The sequence below is a fragment of the Gopherus flavomarginatus genome, chromosome 6 (genome assembly GCF_025201925.1).
Source record: "Gopherus flavomarginatus isolate rGopFla2 chromosome 6, rGopFla2.mat.asm, whole genome shotgun sequence".
Lineage (NCBI taxonomy): Eukaryota > Metazoa > Chordata > Testudines > Testudinidae > Gopherus > Gopherus flavomarginatus.
Genome location: NC_066622.1, coordinates 82,214,643 through 82,235,709, shown reverse-complemented (window position 1 = coordinate 82,235,709; position 21,067 = coordinate 82,214,643). Strand labels below are relative to the sequence as shown.

The window sequence follows — 21,067 nt, the reverse complement described above, 5'->3', positions numbered from 1 at the left end:
ATATAGTCCAAAATATTGGCCACCGAAATTTCCATCGGGAGGAGACCTTTCTCCACGCACCAACAGGAGAAACGCTTCCACTTTGCCGAGTATGTCGCTCTAGTGGAAGGCTTCCTGCTGCCCAAGAGTACCTCACGTACCGGGGTGGAGCAGCGCAACTCAGAACTGGTCAGCCACACAGGAGCCACGCTGCTAGGTGCAGCGACTGGAGATCCGGGTGACAGAGAGTTCCGTGGTCCTGGGTGATCAGGTCCGGGTGAAGGGGCAGGGGAACTGGGTCGGCTATGGCCAGGTCCAGCAACATGGGGTACCAATGCTGTCTGGGCCACGCTGGGGCTACCATGATCACGCAGGCCCTGTCCCTGCGCACCTTCAGAAGGACCCTGTGGACCAGCGGGAACGGGGGGAACGCGTAGAACAAGTGGGTCGTCCACGGAATAAGGAAGGCATCCGCTATAGACCCGGGTTCCCGGCCCTGAAAGGAGCAGAACGCCTGGCATATCCTGTTCCCCCTGGACGCGAAGAGGTCCACACGGGGACAACCCCACCTCTGGAAGATCGCGAGGGCGACGTCCGGGCGAAGGGACCACTCGTGCGAGAGGAAGGATCTGCTCAGGCGGTCCGCCAGCGTGTTCCGTACTCCGGGGAGGAAGGAAGTCGTGAGGTGAATGGAGTGGGCTATACAAAAGTCCCAGAGTCGCATCGCTTCGTGACATAGGGGAGAGGATCTGGTGCCGCCCTGCTTGTTGATATAGTACATGGTCGTCGTGTTGTCGGTAAATACTGCGACACAACGACCCCAAAGCTGGTGACAGAACGTTTGACAAGCAAGGCGGACCGCTCTCAACTCCCGCATGTTGATGTGTAGCTTCACCTCCTGTGGGGACCACAGGCCCTGTGTTCTCAGGGTTCCCAGGTGGGCCCCCCAGCCGAGATCTGAGGCATCCGTCGTTAGGGACACCGAGGGCTGGGGCGGGTGGAATGGGAGCCCCGCACACACTACGGACTGGTCTAGCCACCAGCTGAGAGAATCCAACACCCCCTGGGGGATTGTGATCAGCATGTCTAGTGGTTGCCTTGCCGGCCGGTAATGTGCGATGAGCCACGACTGGAGGGGCCTCATGCGGAGCCGTGCGTACCCGGTCACAAATGTGCAGGCTGCCATATGGCCTAACAGGGTCAGACATGTCCGTATCGATGTCAAGGGGGCTGTCAGCAAGCGCTGAACGATCGCCGACAACGCCTGGAACCTTGGCAACGGCAGAAGGGCCCTGGCCACGGTGGAGTCCAGGACGGCCCCAATGAACTCCACCCTCTGTGAGGGGAGCAGGGTGGACTTGTCCACGTTGATCATGAGGCCCAAGGTAGCAAACAGGCCGGTGATCCTGCAGACGTGGCTGCAGATCTGCAGCTCCGACGTGCCCCGAATTAACCAATCGTCAAGGTAAGGGAACATGTGAATGCGACTGCGCCGAAGATGTGCCACAACGATGGCCATGCATTTTGTGAATACCCTCGGAGCCGTAGAAAGGCCAAATGGGAGGACTGCAAATTGGTAGTGAAGGCGGCCCACCACGAATCGAAGGAAACGTCTGTGGTGTGGCCATATGGCAATATGAAAATAAGCGTCCTGCATGTCGAGGGCGGCATACCAGTCTCCCGGATCCAGGGATGGGATAATGGTCCCCAGGGATACCATGCGGAACTTCAACTTCACTAGGTATTTGTTGAGCTCTCGCAGGTCGAGGATAGGCCTGAGGCCTCCCTTGGCCTTGGGGATCAGAAAGTAGCGCGAATAAAACCCCTTGCCCTTCTCGTTTTCCGGAACCGCCTCTATAGCTCCTTTGTTGAGGAGCGTCTGTACCTCCTGTCGAAGGAATTGCTCGTGAGAGGGGTCCCTGAAGAGGGATGAGGAAGGGGGGCGGGAGGGAGGAAATGATGCAAACTGCAGACGGTATCCCGCCTGCACCGTGCATAAGACCCAGCGGTCGGATGTTATTTGGGTCCACGCCTGGAGGAAAAACGAAAGGCGGTTGGAGAATGGGGAGGAAGGATCCGTGGGGGAAACTGGTACTGCGCCCTCGGGCGCACCTTCAAAACGAAGGTTTGGGTCCAGGCGGGGCTTTGGAGGAGCTCTGATTCTGCCCCCCTTGGTTCCCCGACTGTCTGCGCCTTCCATTTCTGCCGCGGCGCCTATTAAGGTCCTGCCGCTGGCGGAACTGGGGGTATGGCCGACGCTGCTGCTGTTGCTGTGGCCGGAAGGGTCTGCGTTGCGTCCCAGGCGTGTGCATCCCAAGGGAGCGCATAATGACCCGATTGTCCTTAAGACTTTTCAGTCTGGGGTCTGTCTTCTCCGAGAACAGGCCCTGGCCTTCGAACGGGAGGTCCTGGATGGTGTATTGGAGCTCCGGAGGAAGGCCAGAAACCTGAAGCCAGTAGATGCGGCGCATCGTTACCCCCGAGGCGAGGGTACGGGCAGCCGAGTCTGCAGCGTCCAAGGAGGCCTGCAACGAGGTTCGTGCAACCTTCTTGCCCTCGTCAAGAATCGCCGCAAATTCTTGACGTGCCTCTTGTGGCAGCAGCTCTTTGAACTTGTCCGCTGCCACCCAAGAGTTAAATGCGTAGCAGCTAAGAAGGGCTTGTTGATTGGAAACCCTGAGCTGAAGGGCCCCAGCCGAATAGACCTTGCGGCCGAGGAGGTCCTTACGCCTGGCCTCCTTGGATTTGGGGGCTGGGGCTTCCTGTCCGTGACGCTCCTTCTTGTTCACCGACTGCACCACCAGGGAACATGGTGTCGGGTGAATATGGAGGTACTCATAGCCCTTGGAGGGGGCCATGTACTTCCTTTCGACGCCCCTTGCAGTAGGGGGGATGGAGGCCGGTGATTGCCAGATTGTATTGGCGTTGGCCTGGATCGTCCTAATGAAGGGTAGGGCGACCCTGGTGGGAGCATCGGAGGAGAGGATGCTGACGACGGGGTCCTCGATCTCAGAGACCTCCTCAGCTTGCAGGCTCAGATTCTGTGCTACGTGCCTGAGGAGGTCCTGATGTGCCCTGAGATCTAGCGGAGGAGGGCTATTGGAGGAAGTGCCAGCCACCGCTTCATCAGGAGAAGAGGATGAGGAGACCCCTGGCAAGAAAGTGTCCAGCGGGGGGTCCGCCTCAGCCCTCGCCTCTGGCTCAGGAGGGAGACCAGCGTCTTGTTGCTTCGATCCGTCCTCCCCGTCCGGGGAGGGAGGGGGGCGAGACAACGACGCCTCCGGCGCCCTGTGCTCTGCCGTTGCAGGCCTAGGAGGAAGCTGTTGGGGGCCCTGGGCTTGATGGTACGCCCAGGGTGTCCAGAACCCCCACTGCTGCGGACCCTGGTCCTGTTGCGGAGGGTCTTGGAAAAGAGCCGCTTGTCTGTCGGTGCCCAGCGCGTATACGCTGTCCGCCTGCGATGACACCGACGGCTGTCTGGAAGGCCATGGAGGGGCCGACCGCGGCTGGTAAGAGTCTCCGCGGTCCAGCACCGAAGATGTTCTCGGTGCCGAGGACCGGTACGGGGAGTCATACCAGTGCTGGGATCGGGACCGGGGTCTGTCTCGGTGCTGGTATCTGGACCGGTACCGGCCGCTGCCTCGGTGCCGGGATCGGGACCAGGACCTGCCACCGACGCGGTGTCGGGAGGTCGACCGGGACCTGCCACCAGCTCGGTGCCGGGAGGTCGACCGGTGCGCTGATCGATGGCGGGACTGGCTCCTAGAGTCCCGGTATCGGCGGCTGAAACCAGATCGTGACCGTCTGGAAGCCGATCGGTGCCGCGAGTACGACCGGTACCGCCGAGGGGAGCGGTGCCGGGACTGCGAGCGGCGGTGGGATCTTGAGCGACCGTGGTGTCGGGACCTCGACCGCGAGCGTGAGTCCCGAGACGGCGCCGTCATCATGGGTTTGCCCCTGGACGCCACCCGCACCGGAGGGACCGGGGGTGGAGGCTGAGTTGACTCAGTCAGGGCAATGAGGTCCCGTGCCGAGGCGAAGGTCTCTGGAGTCGATGGGACCAACAGCTCAACCCCAGATCTTATGGGGGAGCTCGGCGGGACCGGACTCGACGGACCCACCGGGCCCGGAGTCGACGGTGCCGGTAGCGCCGCGGCAGATGTCGATGCCGGGCGCTCCACTCGAGTCTGCCTGGATGGAGTTGCAGACTTTGAGGGTCTTGCTTCTGCACCCGGTGCCGGGGAAGGTCGGTGCCGGGGAGTCTTTCCGGTGCCGGTGCGATCCGGTGCCGGTGTAGAGATGACGGTCTGCGAAGCTGCCGGGTCGAGTGCCGCTTCCATTAGGAGAGTCCTAAGTCTCTGGTCTCTCTCCTTCTTTGTTCTGGGCTTAAAAGCCTTGCAAATGCGGCACTTGTCCGACCTGTGCGATTCCCCCAGGCACTTTAGACACGCGTCGTGAGGGTCGCTGGTCGGCATAGGCTTCTTACAGGCCGCACATTGCTTAAAGCCCGGCGAACCAGGCATGAGCTCGGTGCCGGGTACCGGGAAGGGCTACGGCCCAAACCGGCTAACAACTATCTACAATATTATTTACACTATTAACTATATAACTAACTACACTTAACTACTAACTATTAACCGTAGAACAAGGAGAGCTAGGGACGTGGAGGACAGCTATGCTGCGCTCCACAGTTCCAACGACCCACACGGCGGTAAGAAGGAACTGAGGAGCGGGTGGGCCGGCAGGGGTATATATCGGGTGCCATGGCGGCGCCACTCTAGGGGGCGACCTGCCGGCCCACTGGAGTTGCTAGGGTAAAAAGTTTCCAACGAGCGTGCAAGCGCGGCGCGCACACCTAACTGGAATGGATGTGAGCAATCACTCGAAGAAGAACTAGTATTTTTAAAAGGAATCCAGAAGTACAAGAACTAGAGACTTGTAACTCAGATCGTCTTGAGCTTCATGAATCAGTACATATTTCTTGCTGCAAAATTGACTATTAATTAGGAACATCCTTCAAAAGTTCAGCTAAATAACCAGAAGCAAAGAAGCTTATTTAGAATACACTTGAACTTTGAGTCTCTTCTCTCAGTGATAACAGCCTCACCTCACCACCTCCCACCGATGAAATATATCCACTGTCTCTCTCCCCCGTCCCTAGTACAGGCAGACCCTCTGATGGGGTCCAGGAAATTCCCGGGGCAGCTTCCATACAAGTGATGGTATAGACCAGCATACAGTTATTTGTTCTCATAGTTTTGCCTTGCTGCTCTGTTATAGGTCCTGAATAAACATTGACTATTACTCTTAGTTTCTCAAATTTAAAAGATAGGCCAAAATATTTAAGTTTTTTTAAGAGTGACCCAATCTAATTGATCAGTATGTTAGATCCCACAGCTGAACAACCACCAGCTAGAAACACCAACACTGTGGGGAGAAGATGCTCACCTGTGCTCTGATGTCATATCCACATTGCGTATTCACAACCTTTTGCTGGGAGGGGGGAAAAAAAGTTAGAAATATTAATACAATCCTACCAGCTTGAGTTGACAGGAAGATGTTTATCTGTTAGAAGACTCATGATCAAACTACAGCCAACACCAACTGAGGGAACTTTTCTATCTTCGGTTCATGCTCCACTATTTCATTTTTTTAAAATGAAAAAGCTTATCTTTTTATAAGACCATGAGACATGCTGAAGTACATGGATATGTTCTCCCATTACTTTATAGGCCCCACATATCCTTACAAACTTGTTTCTTCCACCCCTCAGCTTTCATCACCAAGGCCTACCCAACATAATAAATTCTAGCACCCTCACCTGTATCACTATTCTGCAGACATCTCCAACACCCACTTCTTGAAAGGCTAACGACCAAATACGTACACCTTCAAAGACTTGTGCCACTTCAGCCAACTGACTTCAACCAACCTTATGGAGTTGTGTGGCTGAAGTCCCATGCAACAGCAGTTGAACATTTTGAAGAAGAGATTAAAAAAAAAACCAGAAAAAAACAAAAAAAAAAAAACCAAATCCCCCTCCCCCCAGCTCATTTATTTACATGAGAAAGCAGGGGATGTTTGTAAGCCAGTCGTGCTCCCCTCCTTCCCCCTTTTGGTGGCATGTTTGTGATTTTGATCAGCTAATAGCTGGACTCCTACAATATCACAAGCTATTTGACTTGGATTATTTTTAGTGCATTTAGTTCAAAAGTCTACCCCAAGTAACCAGACTCTAAAATTCTAACAAACCCTAAAAGTAGGACCTGATGTTGAAGTGTACTGAACTCTAAGCCTTACAGAGCACAGAGACTACTGAAATTACTTGTGGCCTCAACAGATAAAGAGATACTTGTGCGTGTGAGCAATTCTGAGATTCATTTCAAGACCACAGTTTTGTTAAGAGGAAAGCAAAATAAAATAAAATAAAAATGAAAACCTATTTGCTTCATAATTAGGGTTGTCAATTTACCATAATTTGCATTTATAGGAATTAAATGCCAAAAATAGCTTCAGAGTAGCGAATGCCAGAAACAACAGTTTGTGATGAAATCAAACTGAGTGGGACTAATTCAGACTGCTATTTAAAAATAAATAAATAAATAAAAATCAAACCTTGAGAGAGGGGCATCCTTCAAATCTCTTGTGAAGCACTGAGATCCTATAGTCCTCATGCCCAACTCAAGGTTCATATCACTGCCAGGCAAGCAAGCCAAACCGACTGCTTTTGGGCCCAAATACAGCAAAGCACAAAAAAGTGTATAAATCCCACTGAGGCCAATACCATTACTCATTTTATCAATAGAGCCAGTGAGTCCATGGTATTGTATCTATCACAAGGGTGGGTATAGAACAGTTTTAAGACCGTTCACCCTAGGGGCTGAGCACACTGCTCAGACAGAGCTCCCAGATCCCACCAGCTTTGGAAACAAGAGACCAGAAACTCAAGAAAACAATATCTAAATCCAACTTCCACGGGCTTCAGAGATACAAAAATAGTTTCGCTAGTTCTAACACCAGTGTGTTTCAGCAATAGACTATAAGGTTTCTTTGGATCTCTGAGCAATCTGGAATAGCAACGTACAATGAGATAGATTCTTCATCAAGATAGGAGCAAATGTAGCAAACATTATAGACTCAGAGGCGCTCCCCTCCATCATCTTCATTTACTCTTCCTGTTCTTTTTCTTTCGGCCTTTTCATACTCTTCCCACTCCCAAAAACATAGAAAAGGAGAAAATATGCGGAAAATAAACTCTCTTCCTCCCAATTTTTATTTCCCTTCTTCTTAAAACTCTAGACATTACAGCACATCCAGGAAGCACATCCCTTCAAAATTCTCCAATAATAATAATAATAATAATAATAATATAGAAATACAAAGCCAGGAAACAACTCACAGCAGGATCAGGTACACAGCAGGAAAAGGGGACCCCACACTTCTCACGACTTTTGCTTTCAGTACTGCAGTTGAAGTAAATGTTAAGATCCCAGTCATCTGGCCCCTGAGCACCACAGCAATGGTTCTGCAACAGATGAAGAAAAACGCAGAAGTGCTGTATAAAGAAAATCATCTTCATAATAGTCCTGTGAGATAGACAAGTGTTATCAGCTCAGTTTAACAGATCGAGAAACTGAAGCAGAGAGATAAAGTGACTTTTCTAAGGCACAGTATATCAATGGCCAAGCAAGAATCAGAGTTCTGAAGTCCCTAGTATATCCAGCTCCATGTTGCTTAGGGATGAAGTGCTTGGGGTGTGGGAGGAGCTCAAGGCTACAGGGTGGGGCCAGGAACGAGGGGTTCAGGGTGTGGGAGGGGACTCCAGGCTGGGACAAGGGGTTGGAGTGCAGGCTCTGGAGTAGGGCTGGGGATGAGGGATTTGGGCTGCAGGAGTGGCTTTGGGGTTGGGGCATGGGCTTATCTTGAGTGGCTCCCAGTCAGCGGCACAGCAGGGGTGCTAATGCAGGCTTCCTGCCTGTCCTGGCACTGCAGACTGTGCTGTGCCCCGGAAAAGGTCAGTTGCAGGTCCAGCTCCTAGACAGAGGCACGCAAGCAGCTCTGTGTGGCTCTCGCCTGTAGGCATCGACCCCCCTGCCCCAGCTCCCATTGGCTGGGAACCAGTGCTCGGAGTAGGGGCAGCCCCATTGCCTCCCCGCCTAGGATCTGGACCTCCTGCTGGCTGCTTCTGGGGTGCAGTGCGGTGTCAGAACAGGCAGAGACTAACCTGCCTTAGCTGGGCAGCACTGCCGATGGGACTTTGAACTTTTAACAGCCCAGTCAGCAGTACTGACCAGAGTTGCCACGACCCAGTAGCTTACATTCCACAACCCAGTACTGGGTTGTGACCTGCAGTTTGAAAACCATTGCCCTAGACCATAGTATCTGTTCAAATTGTAACTTCCATCCAGTTCCTAGAGACAGACAGACATCAACATGACAAGAAATGTCATCACAACTGGCACTCTAAATGATAGAATCAGAAGAAAGGCTATGGACAGACTTGGCCCAGAAAATGAAATCTCTCTTCACTTCTATGAGTTGATCCCACTGGTTTCGAGTAGATACATTACAGAAACCATGCACTTCCACTGTCCACCCATGCTGTACCCATTTTATATAAAGAGGGCTTCATTCTTGTATTAATCAAGCAATTTATGTTTTTTATATACTTTGGATGAGATACTGTTAAGCAAAGCAAAACTACAGCTTGCAAATTTTGAATAGTTATGGGGCACAACTTTGTCCCACGTTCCACAGACCAGTTACACAAGCATTTGCCATAAGCAAATATAGAAAAATGTTACAGAGATTGAACTTTCCCAAAATGTCAGTGTTTTATGAAACTGTAATTAAACACTTAAAATTTCTACTACAAAGTAGGATTTTCCCATCCCCATTTTACTGGGGAATTTGTATACAAAACCCACAAAATTCACAAAGCTTAATCAGAAACACATTCCTGAAATGTTTTCACCAAAAAGATATATACATGATTTGAGCTAACAAGACAAAGAATCAAACAAACAAATTTACTGATCCAGAGAAAATAGCCTGGTTAATGAAACGACATTTTCAAAAGTCTCCATTATCATTTTAAAATGTTACGGTAAGTGTGGACCAAATATACTGTGTTTCATTAGAGAGAATAAACTAATCAACAATAACTTCAGGAACAGCAACATCCAACACACAACATCGGAAAATAAGTTCGTTTTAGAATGGACAGTGTCACAATAGTTTGGGCAATTCAGAAAAAATGCATTAACTTTGGGGGGAAAAAAAGGTTTGCAGTAGTGGCTAGAAGGAGGGGGAAAAAATGCTAAAAAATTATTCTGGGCCAATACCTTCCTCCTACTTCCTTATATTAATATGGTTCAGAGGCTGTACATAAAAACTTGGAGACAACAGTAAGCGGATTTCCGCCTTTCATCCACCCCTTCTCCCCCACACACATAGCCCCAACCCCCCACAAAAATCCCTGCTAGAAGCCATGCGCCTACTAAAACTGCCAGTTAGTCCGTTTAAGAAAGGTAAGGCCATAAAGGAGAAGTCCTGCTCAAAAGCAAGCCACAAGGTAATATGACTGCATTAGTTAGTGCAATGAGCTGTATACAAAAAGCTCTTTCACTATCCCTGAGTTACATATTGAAGGCACTACAAGTCGGCCTGTGCATAGTTAGAAGACGAATTTCAACATGGCACTGAAAAAATACGGCAGTACCTTCTTGAAGGGTTTCCTCAATCTTACAGAGCTACATTTAGTGATGGATATCAAGTTGTTTCCCTGTTGCCTAACTGTGTTGTTACCCACTGTGGGTGAGTGACAGGCTTATTTAGAGGTTTTCTGGCTTTGTTACTTCCACATTTCTTAGTTTGATAATCTAGCTGTGGAACTCTCTTTCGGGGAAATTTAGCCTTTTATTTTTATTAAGAGCATTTAATAAGGGTTCACCTGTAAATCAGCTCAGCACATTAGCCTGTCTCATTGCATTAAACCTGGATCAATAGCAACACCAGGAAACATGAAAATAGTATGCTGAGCTGAGACATCTACTCATGCCGAGAACTCATTGCGAGCAGGTAAGAATGAGCTATAGTGACCTAATCGGGTCTACTAAAGAGCACCACATTGCGCAAATTGTCTAAGACATCCACCAGTGTAGAAATAGGAGAATTAGAACATCTTCAAGGGCCTACATGACTATCTGACCTAGCAGAAAGAAAGATAGTCTTTCCGCTAGTCTTTAACCACTTCCACATTTAGTGATTAACACCTGGAGGAATGGACAAAAAGAGCATTGGGACAGGGGACGCTGTTGCTGGCCCTGCTTGCATCAACCATCCAAGTGGAAGGCAAGTGCAACATTGTCAAGGATTCAGAAACTGGTAGCAATGCTAAGAGACTGATTTCTGGTTCTTAGCCTGTAAAGGATGCAAATAAATTGCCTGTAAAAATCCTCTGTGCCATGGGAGAAAAGCACTGGACAGAGGAAGATGACCCCCTTCACCACAACCTGTGTGAGATAACATACACAATGGTTAGTCTTTGAAGTTCTATTAGAAAGTTTGTCCCTGATGAAGTGCTTACTGAGCACCTGGGTAGCATTACAGGTGTTCTTTGCCTTGCATACTTACATTATGGTAAAAAGCCGTTGGCCAACTGATCTAGAAACCATCACTCAATTATTACTGTAGGCCTTGTAATATCCTGCTGTGTGCATGCATGCCATTGTCCTATAACGGATGGAATGTTAGCACCACTCCCATTAGTAGAATTGTCTTACTCTTTAGGATAGGCTTTCACTGCACAGAGTGAACCTGGGCTCTTGCTCAGGTGTTGCTCTGAACTCCCCTCCTGCCATACACTCAGACCTCTCATCTGAGTATAGTGGTGCTTTCAATCTGGGCTAGCTGGACCAGGGTTAGAGCCCAGGTTTTGCTTTCAGTGACACTGGTAACTTGCTAGCTTTGCAGGACACAAGCTAAATCACTTGAGTGCTGATAGGCTTGCAATGCCTTCCCACATACCCAGAAGGGCAGAGAAGTACTCCAACAAATCATTTTGAAAGAACCAGAGAGCAGCTCAGCTTACTGAAGCACAAAAGCCCATGGGATATGACCCCCAGAAGTCCTCGTAATACATGCAGGTGAGTGCACAGTAACTCAGGTAGGGCTTTGTAGTATGGCTGCTCAACCCTGAGCTAGGCTAACCTGGGCACCAGGCATCCATCACCCAGGCGTCGATAACCCAGGCAAACTGTAGTGAAGAAGTACCCTTTGAGACTGGCCTATTGAGGATAAGACCCCATACTTCTATACTTGAGATATTCTCCTTTGGCTCAAGTGGTAGAGATCTAGGTTTCTGAAACAGAAAGGTCCTGCACTGTGTTTGTGTACATGGACAGTGAAGTCCATGTAAACGCAATGTGATGATTAAGTCAACAGCTATGCAGTATGCTTGGTTGCAGAATTATTTTAGGGTACTGAGAGTTATCTTCACATTGCTGGAGGGACACAGCTATTGACACCATTGAGTAAAATCAAGGCAGTCCAAAGAAGGCAGGTGTCATAAACAGATAAGAAAAGTTAATAGCACAGAAGTACTTTATATCTCTTTGACTGTAAAGGGTTAACAAGTTCAGTAAGCCTGGCTGTCACCTGACCAGAGGACCAATCAGAGGACAGGATACTTTCAAATCTTGAGGGAGGGAAGTTTTTGTGCTGTGCTGTTAGTTTTGGTTGTTGTTCACTCTGGCGGCTCAGAAGGATCAGACGTGCAACCAGGTTTCTCTCCAAACTCTCCAGTACAGGCTCTTATAAGGTCAGACTAGTGAGTACTAGGTAGATCAAGCGAGTTAGGCTTATGGTTGTTTTCTTTATTTGCAAATGTGTATTTGCTTGGAAGAAGTTCAAATGTGTATTTGGCTGGAAGGAGTTCAAAGTGGTATTTTGCTGAAAAGATTTTAATTTGTTCTTGTATATTTAGGCTGGGAGGGTGTTCCCAGTGTTTATAACTGAAAGACCCTGTACTTATTCCGTCTTAAATTTACAAAGATAATTTTTCCTGTTTTTTCTTTCTTTAATTAAAAGCTTTTCTTGTTTAAGAACCTGATTGTTTTTTTATTCTGGTGAGACCCCAGGGGACTGGGTCTGGATTCACCAGGGAATTGGTGGGGAGAAAGGAGGGAAGAGGGAGAGAGAGGCTAATTTCTCTCTGTGTCAGGATTACTTTCTCTCTCAGGAAGAGTCTGGGAGGGGGAAAGAGAAGGAGGGAGGAAGGTGAATTGTCCTCCCTGTTTTGTGATTCAAGGAGTTTGAATCACAGTGGTCTTCCAGGGTAACCCAGGGAGGGGAAGTCTGGGAGAGGTAACGGTGGGGGAAAGGGTTTGCTTTCCTTGTGTTAAGATCCAGAGGGTCTGGGTCTTGCGGGGTCCCCGGGCAAGGTCTTGGGGGGACCAGAGTGTACCAGGCACTGGAATTCCTGGTTGATGGCAGCGCTACAGGTTCTAAGCTGGTAATTAAGCTTAGAGAAATTCATGCTGGTACCCCATCTTTTGGACGCTAAGGTTCAGAGTGAGGAATTGTACCATGATAGCAGGACATAAGTAATTTTACTTTTTTAAGTCTCCTGAGAGGAAATGCTATCTCAACACCTGGAAAACCTCAAAGACTAAGATTGTTCTTAGGGTGAAAAAGAGGAAAAAAATGTGACAAGTTGAAGGATGACTTACAATTTTCTGCAATGAGTCAATGAGGTTCTGTAGATCGATGTCATCTCGGTAGGATTTAATGTTATTCTCAAAGAATTCCTTAAACCGGTCCCTCACCCAGTCCTGGAACAAGAAAGCTAGCACTGCCGCAGCCAGCTCCAACGTAAATATAAGCACGATTGCTCCACAAAACTGCAAAATAAAGTCACAGGACATAGATTATAAACTCTTATTTCAAATATAACCACGTCTCAACTCAATTAAAAGTAGATACAAGGACTTCAGTAAAATGCTCACAAAGTACAAATCTGATCAAGACACAAGGCCAATTAAATTAAAAACAATGGGAAACAAAATATAATAGGTGGAGTTATCTTCTTATTTGGTCGTCTTAAAGTCTGCAGCGAACATGGACACTGCGTCATAGTCCATTGTAATACATACCAACTGGAAGAGTCCAATAAATTGAGATGAGCTATCGTCAGCTGGAGAAAAAAAAACTTTGAAGTGATAATTGAGATGACTCATAGAAGGTGTGAGGAGAACTTAACATAGGGAAATAGATTCAATTAGTGTAATGACCCAACCATTCCCAATCTCTGTTTAAACCTAAGTTAATTGTATCTAATTTGCATATTAATTCAAGTTCAGCAGTCTCTCTTTGGAGTCTGTTTTTGAAGTTTTTTTGTTGCAAAATTGCCACCTTCAAGTCTTTCACTGAGTGGTTACAGAGGTTGAAGTGTTCTCCCACTGGTTTTTGAATGTTATGATTCCTGATGTCAGATTTGTGTCCATTTATTCTTTTGCGTAGAAACTGTCCGGTCTGGCCAACAAACATGGCAGAGGGGCACTGCTGGCACATGATAGCATATCACGTTGGTAGATGTGCAGGTGAACAAGCCCCTAATGGTGTGGCTGATGTGGTCAGGTTTCACTTAGCAGTTCTCCTTTAACTGTGACACCATTCTTTCTCTTCCCTGAGCCACCACACAGCACCACCAAGTTACTTACAAACTTCAGAAGGCAGATGTTTTCCCTCAACGCTCCTACGCAACCAGCAAATCCCAGAACGAACATCACTCCTCCAACCACCAAGACAAGTACCACCGGGTCAAAGCCATGGAGACGGGTTACCTTCGTGAGATCAGACAATACACCCTAAAGAGAAGAATCACAAGGGAAAATAGGTAAACAAAATGAGCATGTTTTTCATGATCAGAAGTTGTATTTTATTCCCCCCCCCCCCAAGTTCTACTTCTTTCTCCTCCTGCATTCATTACTTGCTTATTAATTCACTGTATTTGCAAATAGCCACCATAACACAAACTCTCTCTGGAAAAATTTTAATATGCAATCTTCCACATGCTAATTTGTGTATTATACCGACAGATACGTCCCACAAAAGGTCAAGCTGTCCAAACACCAGGCCTCCCTAACCTGCCTCCCCACAGGTTGCCCAACAAACCAGAAAAAATAGAAGGGACAGAGTTGGGGGAAAGAGAGATGGGAAGCTCAGAGGGAAAGAGCAGTGTGATGCCTTTCTACCCCAGAGGGAATGAGACAGTGAGATTACCCCAGGAAGACATGCAGAGCCCAATCCTCTCCCATTTCACATCTGAAAACACAGAAAGCTAGAGGAAAAAAAACCTGATTCATGGTAAATCTGCAGCTATGCACATTTATGTCAACTTTCCACAAAAGTAAGTTGTTTTTTTTTTTTTAACCCTTCTATAGGCAGGGCTGCTGAAACTATCAGGGAGAGAAGAGTTTCAAATGTGTGAAATCTTTATTTAAAAAAAATAACAAAATAAAGTAGACTTATCTTATGCTAAACTAGAGCTAGGACAGGCTTTCAGTAAAGGGAATGCAAAGGCACTTAAAAAAACAAACAAACCTAAGCACGGAGGAGCCACTAATGCCACATTGATGTTTTAGAGGAAATTCTGGAACAGGAATAAAAGGTGCATAGACAAAAGGCTACATGCAAGTGTAACCCACACACTCCTGGGTATGGTGTTCTGTCTCACTTGTAACACCGACAGACCCCGGTTGCCGGCGGACCAAGGACCTCTGGAACTTAGTGCATGAGCCTCTACCACATGAGCTAAAAGCCAACTGGCTATTACAGGCTTGCACAACATGCAGCCCGCGTGGGCTCACTGTGTGGCCCACATATGGCGAGTATGCAAGCCAATGGCTGGCTGGCCGGCCGGCTGGTGAAGAGGCCAGTGTCAGGCTGGACTCTGGAGAGTGAGGGTGAGCCAGTGGCAGGAGCAGCGGCAGAAGGTAAGAGGCCAGGCAAGTGAGCTGGCAGTGGGGGAGGGAGGGCTGAGGAGGTGAGCGGGGGGCAGGTGAGCCAGAGAGGGGGAGAGGTAGCTGAGGCGGCAAGCGGGCAGGGAGGGCAGTGGTGGGGGGTGGCAATTGAGAGAGGGAAATGGCAGAATGCCCCGACAGGGCGGTAAAGAAAATTGGGTCATTAAGGCTTGAGAGCCTCTGGAGGGGAATCACTACTAATTGCAGGACCAGACAGGCTGCTGTGTTTGGATCAGGGGTTCATGTGGCTGTCCGCACTGCAGGAACTGCTTCCATTGAAAAGCCACATTAGGAGGATCCTTAAATGTATATTTAGCTTTTTTCTCTCTCACAGTCAGAAGAAGTTGGCCCCATGTGCACACACCCAGCTCTCTAGACTCAATCCCACCACACTTTGGGAACCTGTGCAGCTGAGTCTGTCCCAGGCAGTGCAAAGGCAAAGTGAGGACAAGATCAAATCAAATGTCCATCCCCGCGTTAGAGAAGAGAGAACTATGACATACTGCACATAAGTCTGAACCACTTCGTTAGCTGAAGAGTTAAGCTGTAAATTTTAGAGGAGCCCAGTTAGCACATCAACAAATCTCACTTACAAATACTCGACAGATTCCCTAAAAACCCAAAGGCAGGACAGTCTAGAAATGAACAGTTCAGTGATCCAACCCCACAGCCATATCATTCTTCCCTGTTCCTCACCATCCCCCCTGCTCTGCCCCCAAGAATCCTAACCACATCCCACCTGATCCAGGGCCCCACCTCCTCCTCTGCAGAGCAGTCCTTGCTGCAGAGCCAGGGCTCAGAAGAAAGGCAGTTTAAATAATTTACAGAATCAATGTTCTAAACGCAGCAAAGAGTCCTGTGGCACCTGATAGACTAACAGACGTTTTGGAGAATGAGCTTTCATGGGTGAATACCCACTTCGTCAGATGCATGTAGTGGAAATTTCCAGGGGCAGGTATATATATGCAAGCAAGAAGCAGACTAGAGATAACGAGGTTAGTTCAATCAGGGAGGATGAGGCCCTCTTCTAGCAGCTGAGGTGTGAAAACCAAGGGAGGAGAAACTGGTTTTGTAGTTGGCAAGCCATTCACAGTCTTTGTTTAATCCTGAGCTGATGGTGTCAAATTTGCAGATGAACTGAAGCTCAGCAGTTTCTCTTTGAAGTGTGGTCCTGAAGTTTTTTTTGCTGCAGGATGGCCACCTTAAGATCTGCTATTGTGTGGCCAGGGAGGTTGAAGTGTTCTCCTACAGGTTTTTGCATATTGCCATGCCTAATATCTGACCCTAGAGACTGTCCAGTTTGGCCGATGTACATAGCAGAGGGGCATTGCTGGCATATGATGGAGTATATTACATTTGTAGACATGCAAGTGAATGAACTGGTGATGGTGTGGTTGATCTGGTTAGGTCCTGTGATGGTGTTGCTGGTGTAGATATGTGGGCAGAGTTGGCACTGAGGTGTGCATCAAGGTTTAAACATGACACAGGTCTTTGTGATCCCCCAGCTCTCTCCCAGTAACACCCAGAGGCCCCCGTCCAACTCAGCCAGACACCTGGTGCTTGAGGCCAAGCCATTTTGGGGGTAGGAAGCTAGGAAAATATTCAGAAAGGGAATGAAGGATATTTGTGAAATATCTTAATTTCAAAACCCCTTTTCTGAAGGTTACCAAACCTCCCAGACAAATCCTACCTGGCCTAAGAGAGCTCAGGGGATCTGGTAATTTTTTGGAGAAGTTACAGGGAAGTTAAAATGGATCTTAGTTGTAAGTTAGGATCAGTCTGAACTATGGAGTGGCTACCACTGGCCCATTACATCCGGGTGAGCATCTCTGTAGCAGCATTGGGCCTGATCTGGCTGCCATCCCCTCTCCAAGGGTTGCAGCTGTCTGGGGGTTCCTGCCTTCCTCAGTCACAACTGATTCATTCAACAGGACAATTGATTACAAAGTGAGGGGAAGATCTTATTCTACTTCTAGCAAAAAGACATTTTTCTTTTACCTTAATTATACTACCTCAGGTGCCTACTATAACATATTACCAAGGTTCAATACAGTCGTAAAAGTTATACAAAAATGCATAATGCAGAGATTTATCTACAACTGCATTGATTGACTGCTGTGTGCAGTAATATAGTGACCCCGGGTCTCTGAATGAAGCTTTACACTTGCAGGGGTGAGCGGTAGAATCGGAGACGAGCAGGTGGGCAAGCGGCAGGTGGGCAAAGAGGCTCAGTGAGCCAGCAGGGGTTCTAGGGATGGGCATGGGGGTTTCTGGCAGGGGAGGGAGGAGGTGAAAGGAGGTGAGTGGTGGGTGGGGTACTGACTAGGAGGGACGCAGCAAGCCAGCGAGGGTGCTGGGGGGAAAGAGGGGTGTGATGGTGGGGCTGAGCAGGGAAGAGGTGGGTCCTATTTTACTGCTGTAATCTGGTCATCCTATGTACGCCGTTTCTTTCCCCCTCTCTACTACAGGCTTCCACACACTGTCAGTGCTTTCCTAGTGAGCCATACATACAATTGTTTGCTTTAATTGAAAAATTCTTAATAAAGTATCATTCCCCACCTCCCCGCCCCCCATCTTCCTTTTCGGCCCACAGCTATTTCTGCGGGGCAGCGCTGGGGAAGGAGGGTTTGTTTCCGCTGGGCGGGTGGTGCTGGGGGCGGAGTGTGTTTCGGCTATGCTGGGAGAGGGGGCGGGGGTCGGCCCTCAGCTGTTTTCTTTGAGGAAATATGGCCCTCACCGCTTTACAAGTTGTGCAGGCCTGGGCTATTAGGTAAGGCATAGAGCAGATTCATCTCTTTAAGTGGTCTTGGTGCCACTAGATGGGACAGAACACCACACACAGAAGGTGTGTGGGTTACACAAGGCCCATGAATACCTTTTGATGTGACCCTCTAGGCGCAGGGGAAGCTTGCACACCACAAGAAGGTTTTCTGGGAAATTGTTTATAAATAGGTGTTTGATCAGAGACACTGTTTCTTCATCCAGCACAGCAAATTAGTTGAAGCAGAGTTGAGGTAAGAAAGGTGACAGAAGAACTCACAACGGAGCACTAGCTTTGCAGAAAAATCAATCTTTATGGAGATTTCAACTAAACAGGCTACCACAAGATGGTGCTAAAAGCCTGGAACCATCAGAGCATTTCCACCTAGCTTCAAGCTACAGGATTTTAACTAGGGCAGGGGTACGCAACCCATGGCACACGTGCCAAAGGCGGCCCGCGAGCTGATTTTCAGTGGCACTCACACTGCTCGGGTCCTGGCCACCGGTCGGGAGGGGGCTCTGCATTCTGATTTAATTTTAAATGAAGCTTCTTAAACATTTTTAAAACTTAATTTACTTTATGTATAACAATAGTTTAACTATATTATAGACTTATAGAAAGACACCTTCTAAAAACGTTAAAATGTATTACTGGTACGTGAAACCTTAAATCAGAGTGAATAAATGAAGACTTGGCACACCACTTCTGAAAGGTTGCCAACCCCTGAACTAGGGCCACAGCAAAACAATTCGCATGTTGAGGCGGCAAACAGCAAGGGAGCTTTCACGCTTCAGAACCACCTTTTCCAACCTTAAAGCCCTGAACAATGTCACAGCTGCTAAGGAACCAGTTACAGATGATAGGTCTGTGGGAGATGTTTTTGTCTTGAGACACATTTTGCTGTACTTGTGAATTCAATCCATCTTGATTCCTACCATGCTTTAGGTGTCTCCTTGGACATCTTGCTGCAAACTGAGGGAAAGCAATGCACACACACACACACACACACACACACACCCCTACCTTATGCCAGAGTTACAGGGGAACTACATCAAATTAATAGTTCCTTGAGACCATATTATGACGTGAACACATAACGGTTATTTGGCAACACTTCCCTTCCCATACCAAAATACAACATTGTTTTGGCTTTCATTGACCATTATGACTAGCTTATGCATATGCGCCTGTCTTTATTATATCCTTGTTCATCCACCTCCTCTGTGCTTATTGTAGTTTACCTAATCTTAGAACATGAGGTCTATGAGACTATCTTTCTGTTATGTGTTTGTATAGGACCTAGTATGATGAAACCCTGATCCGTGGTGACTGAGGTTCTTAAGTACCATAATAGAAATTACTAAACATTATATACAAAATGTAAGTGTACAACCAGTTATAAAATGACACTACAAAGATGATCTTTCTAGATGGATGAAAGTAAATAAGAGCACAATTGCAATAAATTTTAATATAGTAATAGAGCATGGGACAAACTAAAATTAGTATTAAGAGAGATAGGACAAAGAAAAGTGGGGAGTACAAGATCGATCTTTGCTTATATCCATGTGGTTGCCAACTTTGTAAAAGCATGAAGGTTTCCAACAAGTTACCAGTAATATGAATACAAGAAGCATTCTAAACTGAGGAAGACCTTGGTCTCACTCTATACTGAAAAAATGGGTAAATATCAACAGGTTATAGAATGCCATTTACAAAGCAGTGCTGGCAATTATGCCATGAAATGAAGATATGTGGTTCTCTCAACCAAACTAAATCTAATAGTAAAAAGAGAGGTCACAGAGAAATATCATTCACAGAAGCAGCCTACTTCCGTCAAAGTATTGTATATTGCCGTCTTGCTATTCAACAGACACACTAGTGCTGGAATAACTAAAAATACACATCACAAAAGGGGCACTTTAGAGATTCAGTACTATCCTCTAATAAGCATGTAAATACAAGACAAGGATACTGCTTTAGGGAAATGTTGTGGGTATGGGTTGCTGCTCTTTGGACATGGCTAGCACCCCAATGATATTTAAGAGTTATTACACCTTCCTCTATAATTTAAAACAAACTGCCAGACTGGGCTCTCATTAGAGCTGCCAGGTTGACAGCAGTAACATGCTAACAGAGCTTTACTTTTAAATCAGCATGTGTCAAAAAGTACAAAAACTAGAGAGGAGCAGTTGCATGCTACTCTTCACTCTGATCAATTATCATAGCCTGGGCATTCTTCATTCCAAAGTCATTGAGAATATATAGATCAGGGGTAGGCAACCTATGACACGTCTGCCAAAGGCGGCACACAAGATGATTTTCAGTGGCACTCACACTGCTCAGGTCCTGGCCACCTGTCTGGGGGCTCTGCATTTAAATTTAATTTTAAATGAATCTTCTTAAACATTTTAAAAACTTTATTTACTTTATATAAAACAATAGTTTAGTTATATATTAAAGACTTGTAGACAGACCTTTTTAAAACATTAAAATGTATTACTGGCATGCAAAACCTTAAATTAGAGTGAATAAATGAAGACTCGGCACCCCACTTCTGAAAGGTTGCTGACCCTGAGATATAGATTCTCTCATGATTATGAATGTCTAACATAAAAAGTGTTCTGGCTAGATGAAGCAGTGAGCTGTCCACTCGATTTTACTGGAGACATGTTTTCATTCTCTGCAACGGATATGCCTGGAATCTACATTTACCATTTCCAGCCCTTTTGGGTTACTCTTTCTTAAGCCCTGACTCATCAGAACCCACAAATGGGGAAGCAGCACCAACAAACTCTGGCATAACACAGTGCTTTTGCACAACAACCACAGAACAACAGAAATCATCAGTTAGTAACAACATGTTTGCACACTAATGAAGCTTTCCACAACTGTTCTACTCATTTCCTCCCATCTTGAACTCATTTTTCCCCCTAGCCAGTCGTCAGCTCAAGCAGGATCTGCCTGGATGAGGTTTTCCTGTGAACAAAAGGTTATTTTGGGGAAAAAAAGCAGAACAGACTGGACTCTGGCACTCACTCCCAGATAGAAAAATTAGGAATGAATCCAGATGATAAAATCCCTGCTGATGAATCAAGCTGAATTAATTCTGACTGGAAGAAAAAAAAATGTGAGGGATTCAGAATTATGTAGGAGCCAGATACATTTGGATCAGATTAACTGTTTGCATTGGGGGAGAGTTCAGAACTTCTCCTTGGCTCTTCCCACATCCACCTCCATTGTTGGTGAACTCTGTTCTGCTTTATAAATAAATTCATCTCCCCGGTTTATTGCAGTATCATAG

The 21,067-nt window shown here is 47.2% G+C and overlaps 1 protein-coding gene across 21 annotated transcripts in view; it reads right to left on the bottom strand.

The window, feature by feature from the left end:
* Positions 1-21,067, bottom strand: part of TSPAN14 (tetraspanin 14) — a 90,410-nt gene that overhangs the window by 15,360 nt on the left and 53,983 nt on the right. For 16 of the 21 annotated variants that reach the window (XR_007775122.1, XR_007775123.1, XM_050959123.1 and 13 more), the window contains 5 exons: positions 13,701-13,847; positions 12,711-12,881; positions 8,298-8,390; positions 7,379-7,504; positions 5,428-5,472 (listed from right to left, as the gene is read on the bottom strand). Coding sequence is in view for 19 of the 21 variants with exons in the window: in XM_050959123.1 (XP_050815080.1) it covers positions 5,428-5,472; positions 7,379-7,504; positions 8,298-8,390; positions 12,711-12,881; positions 13,701-13,847 (582 nt within the window). In the remaining 2 variants the exon portion in view is untranslated. Of the gene's footprint in view, positions 1-5,427; positions 5,473-7,378; positions 7,505-8,297; positions 8,391-12,710; positions 12,882-13,700; positions 13,848-18,698; positions 18,736-21,067 lie in introns of all 21 variants that reach the window. The other 5 variants (XM_050959125.1, XM_050959127.1, XM_050959126.1 and 2 more) reach the window with 2 other exon arrangements.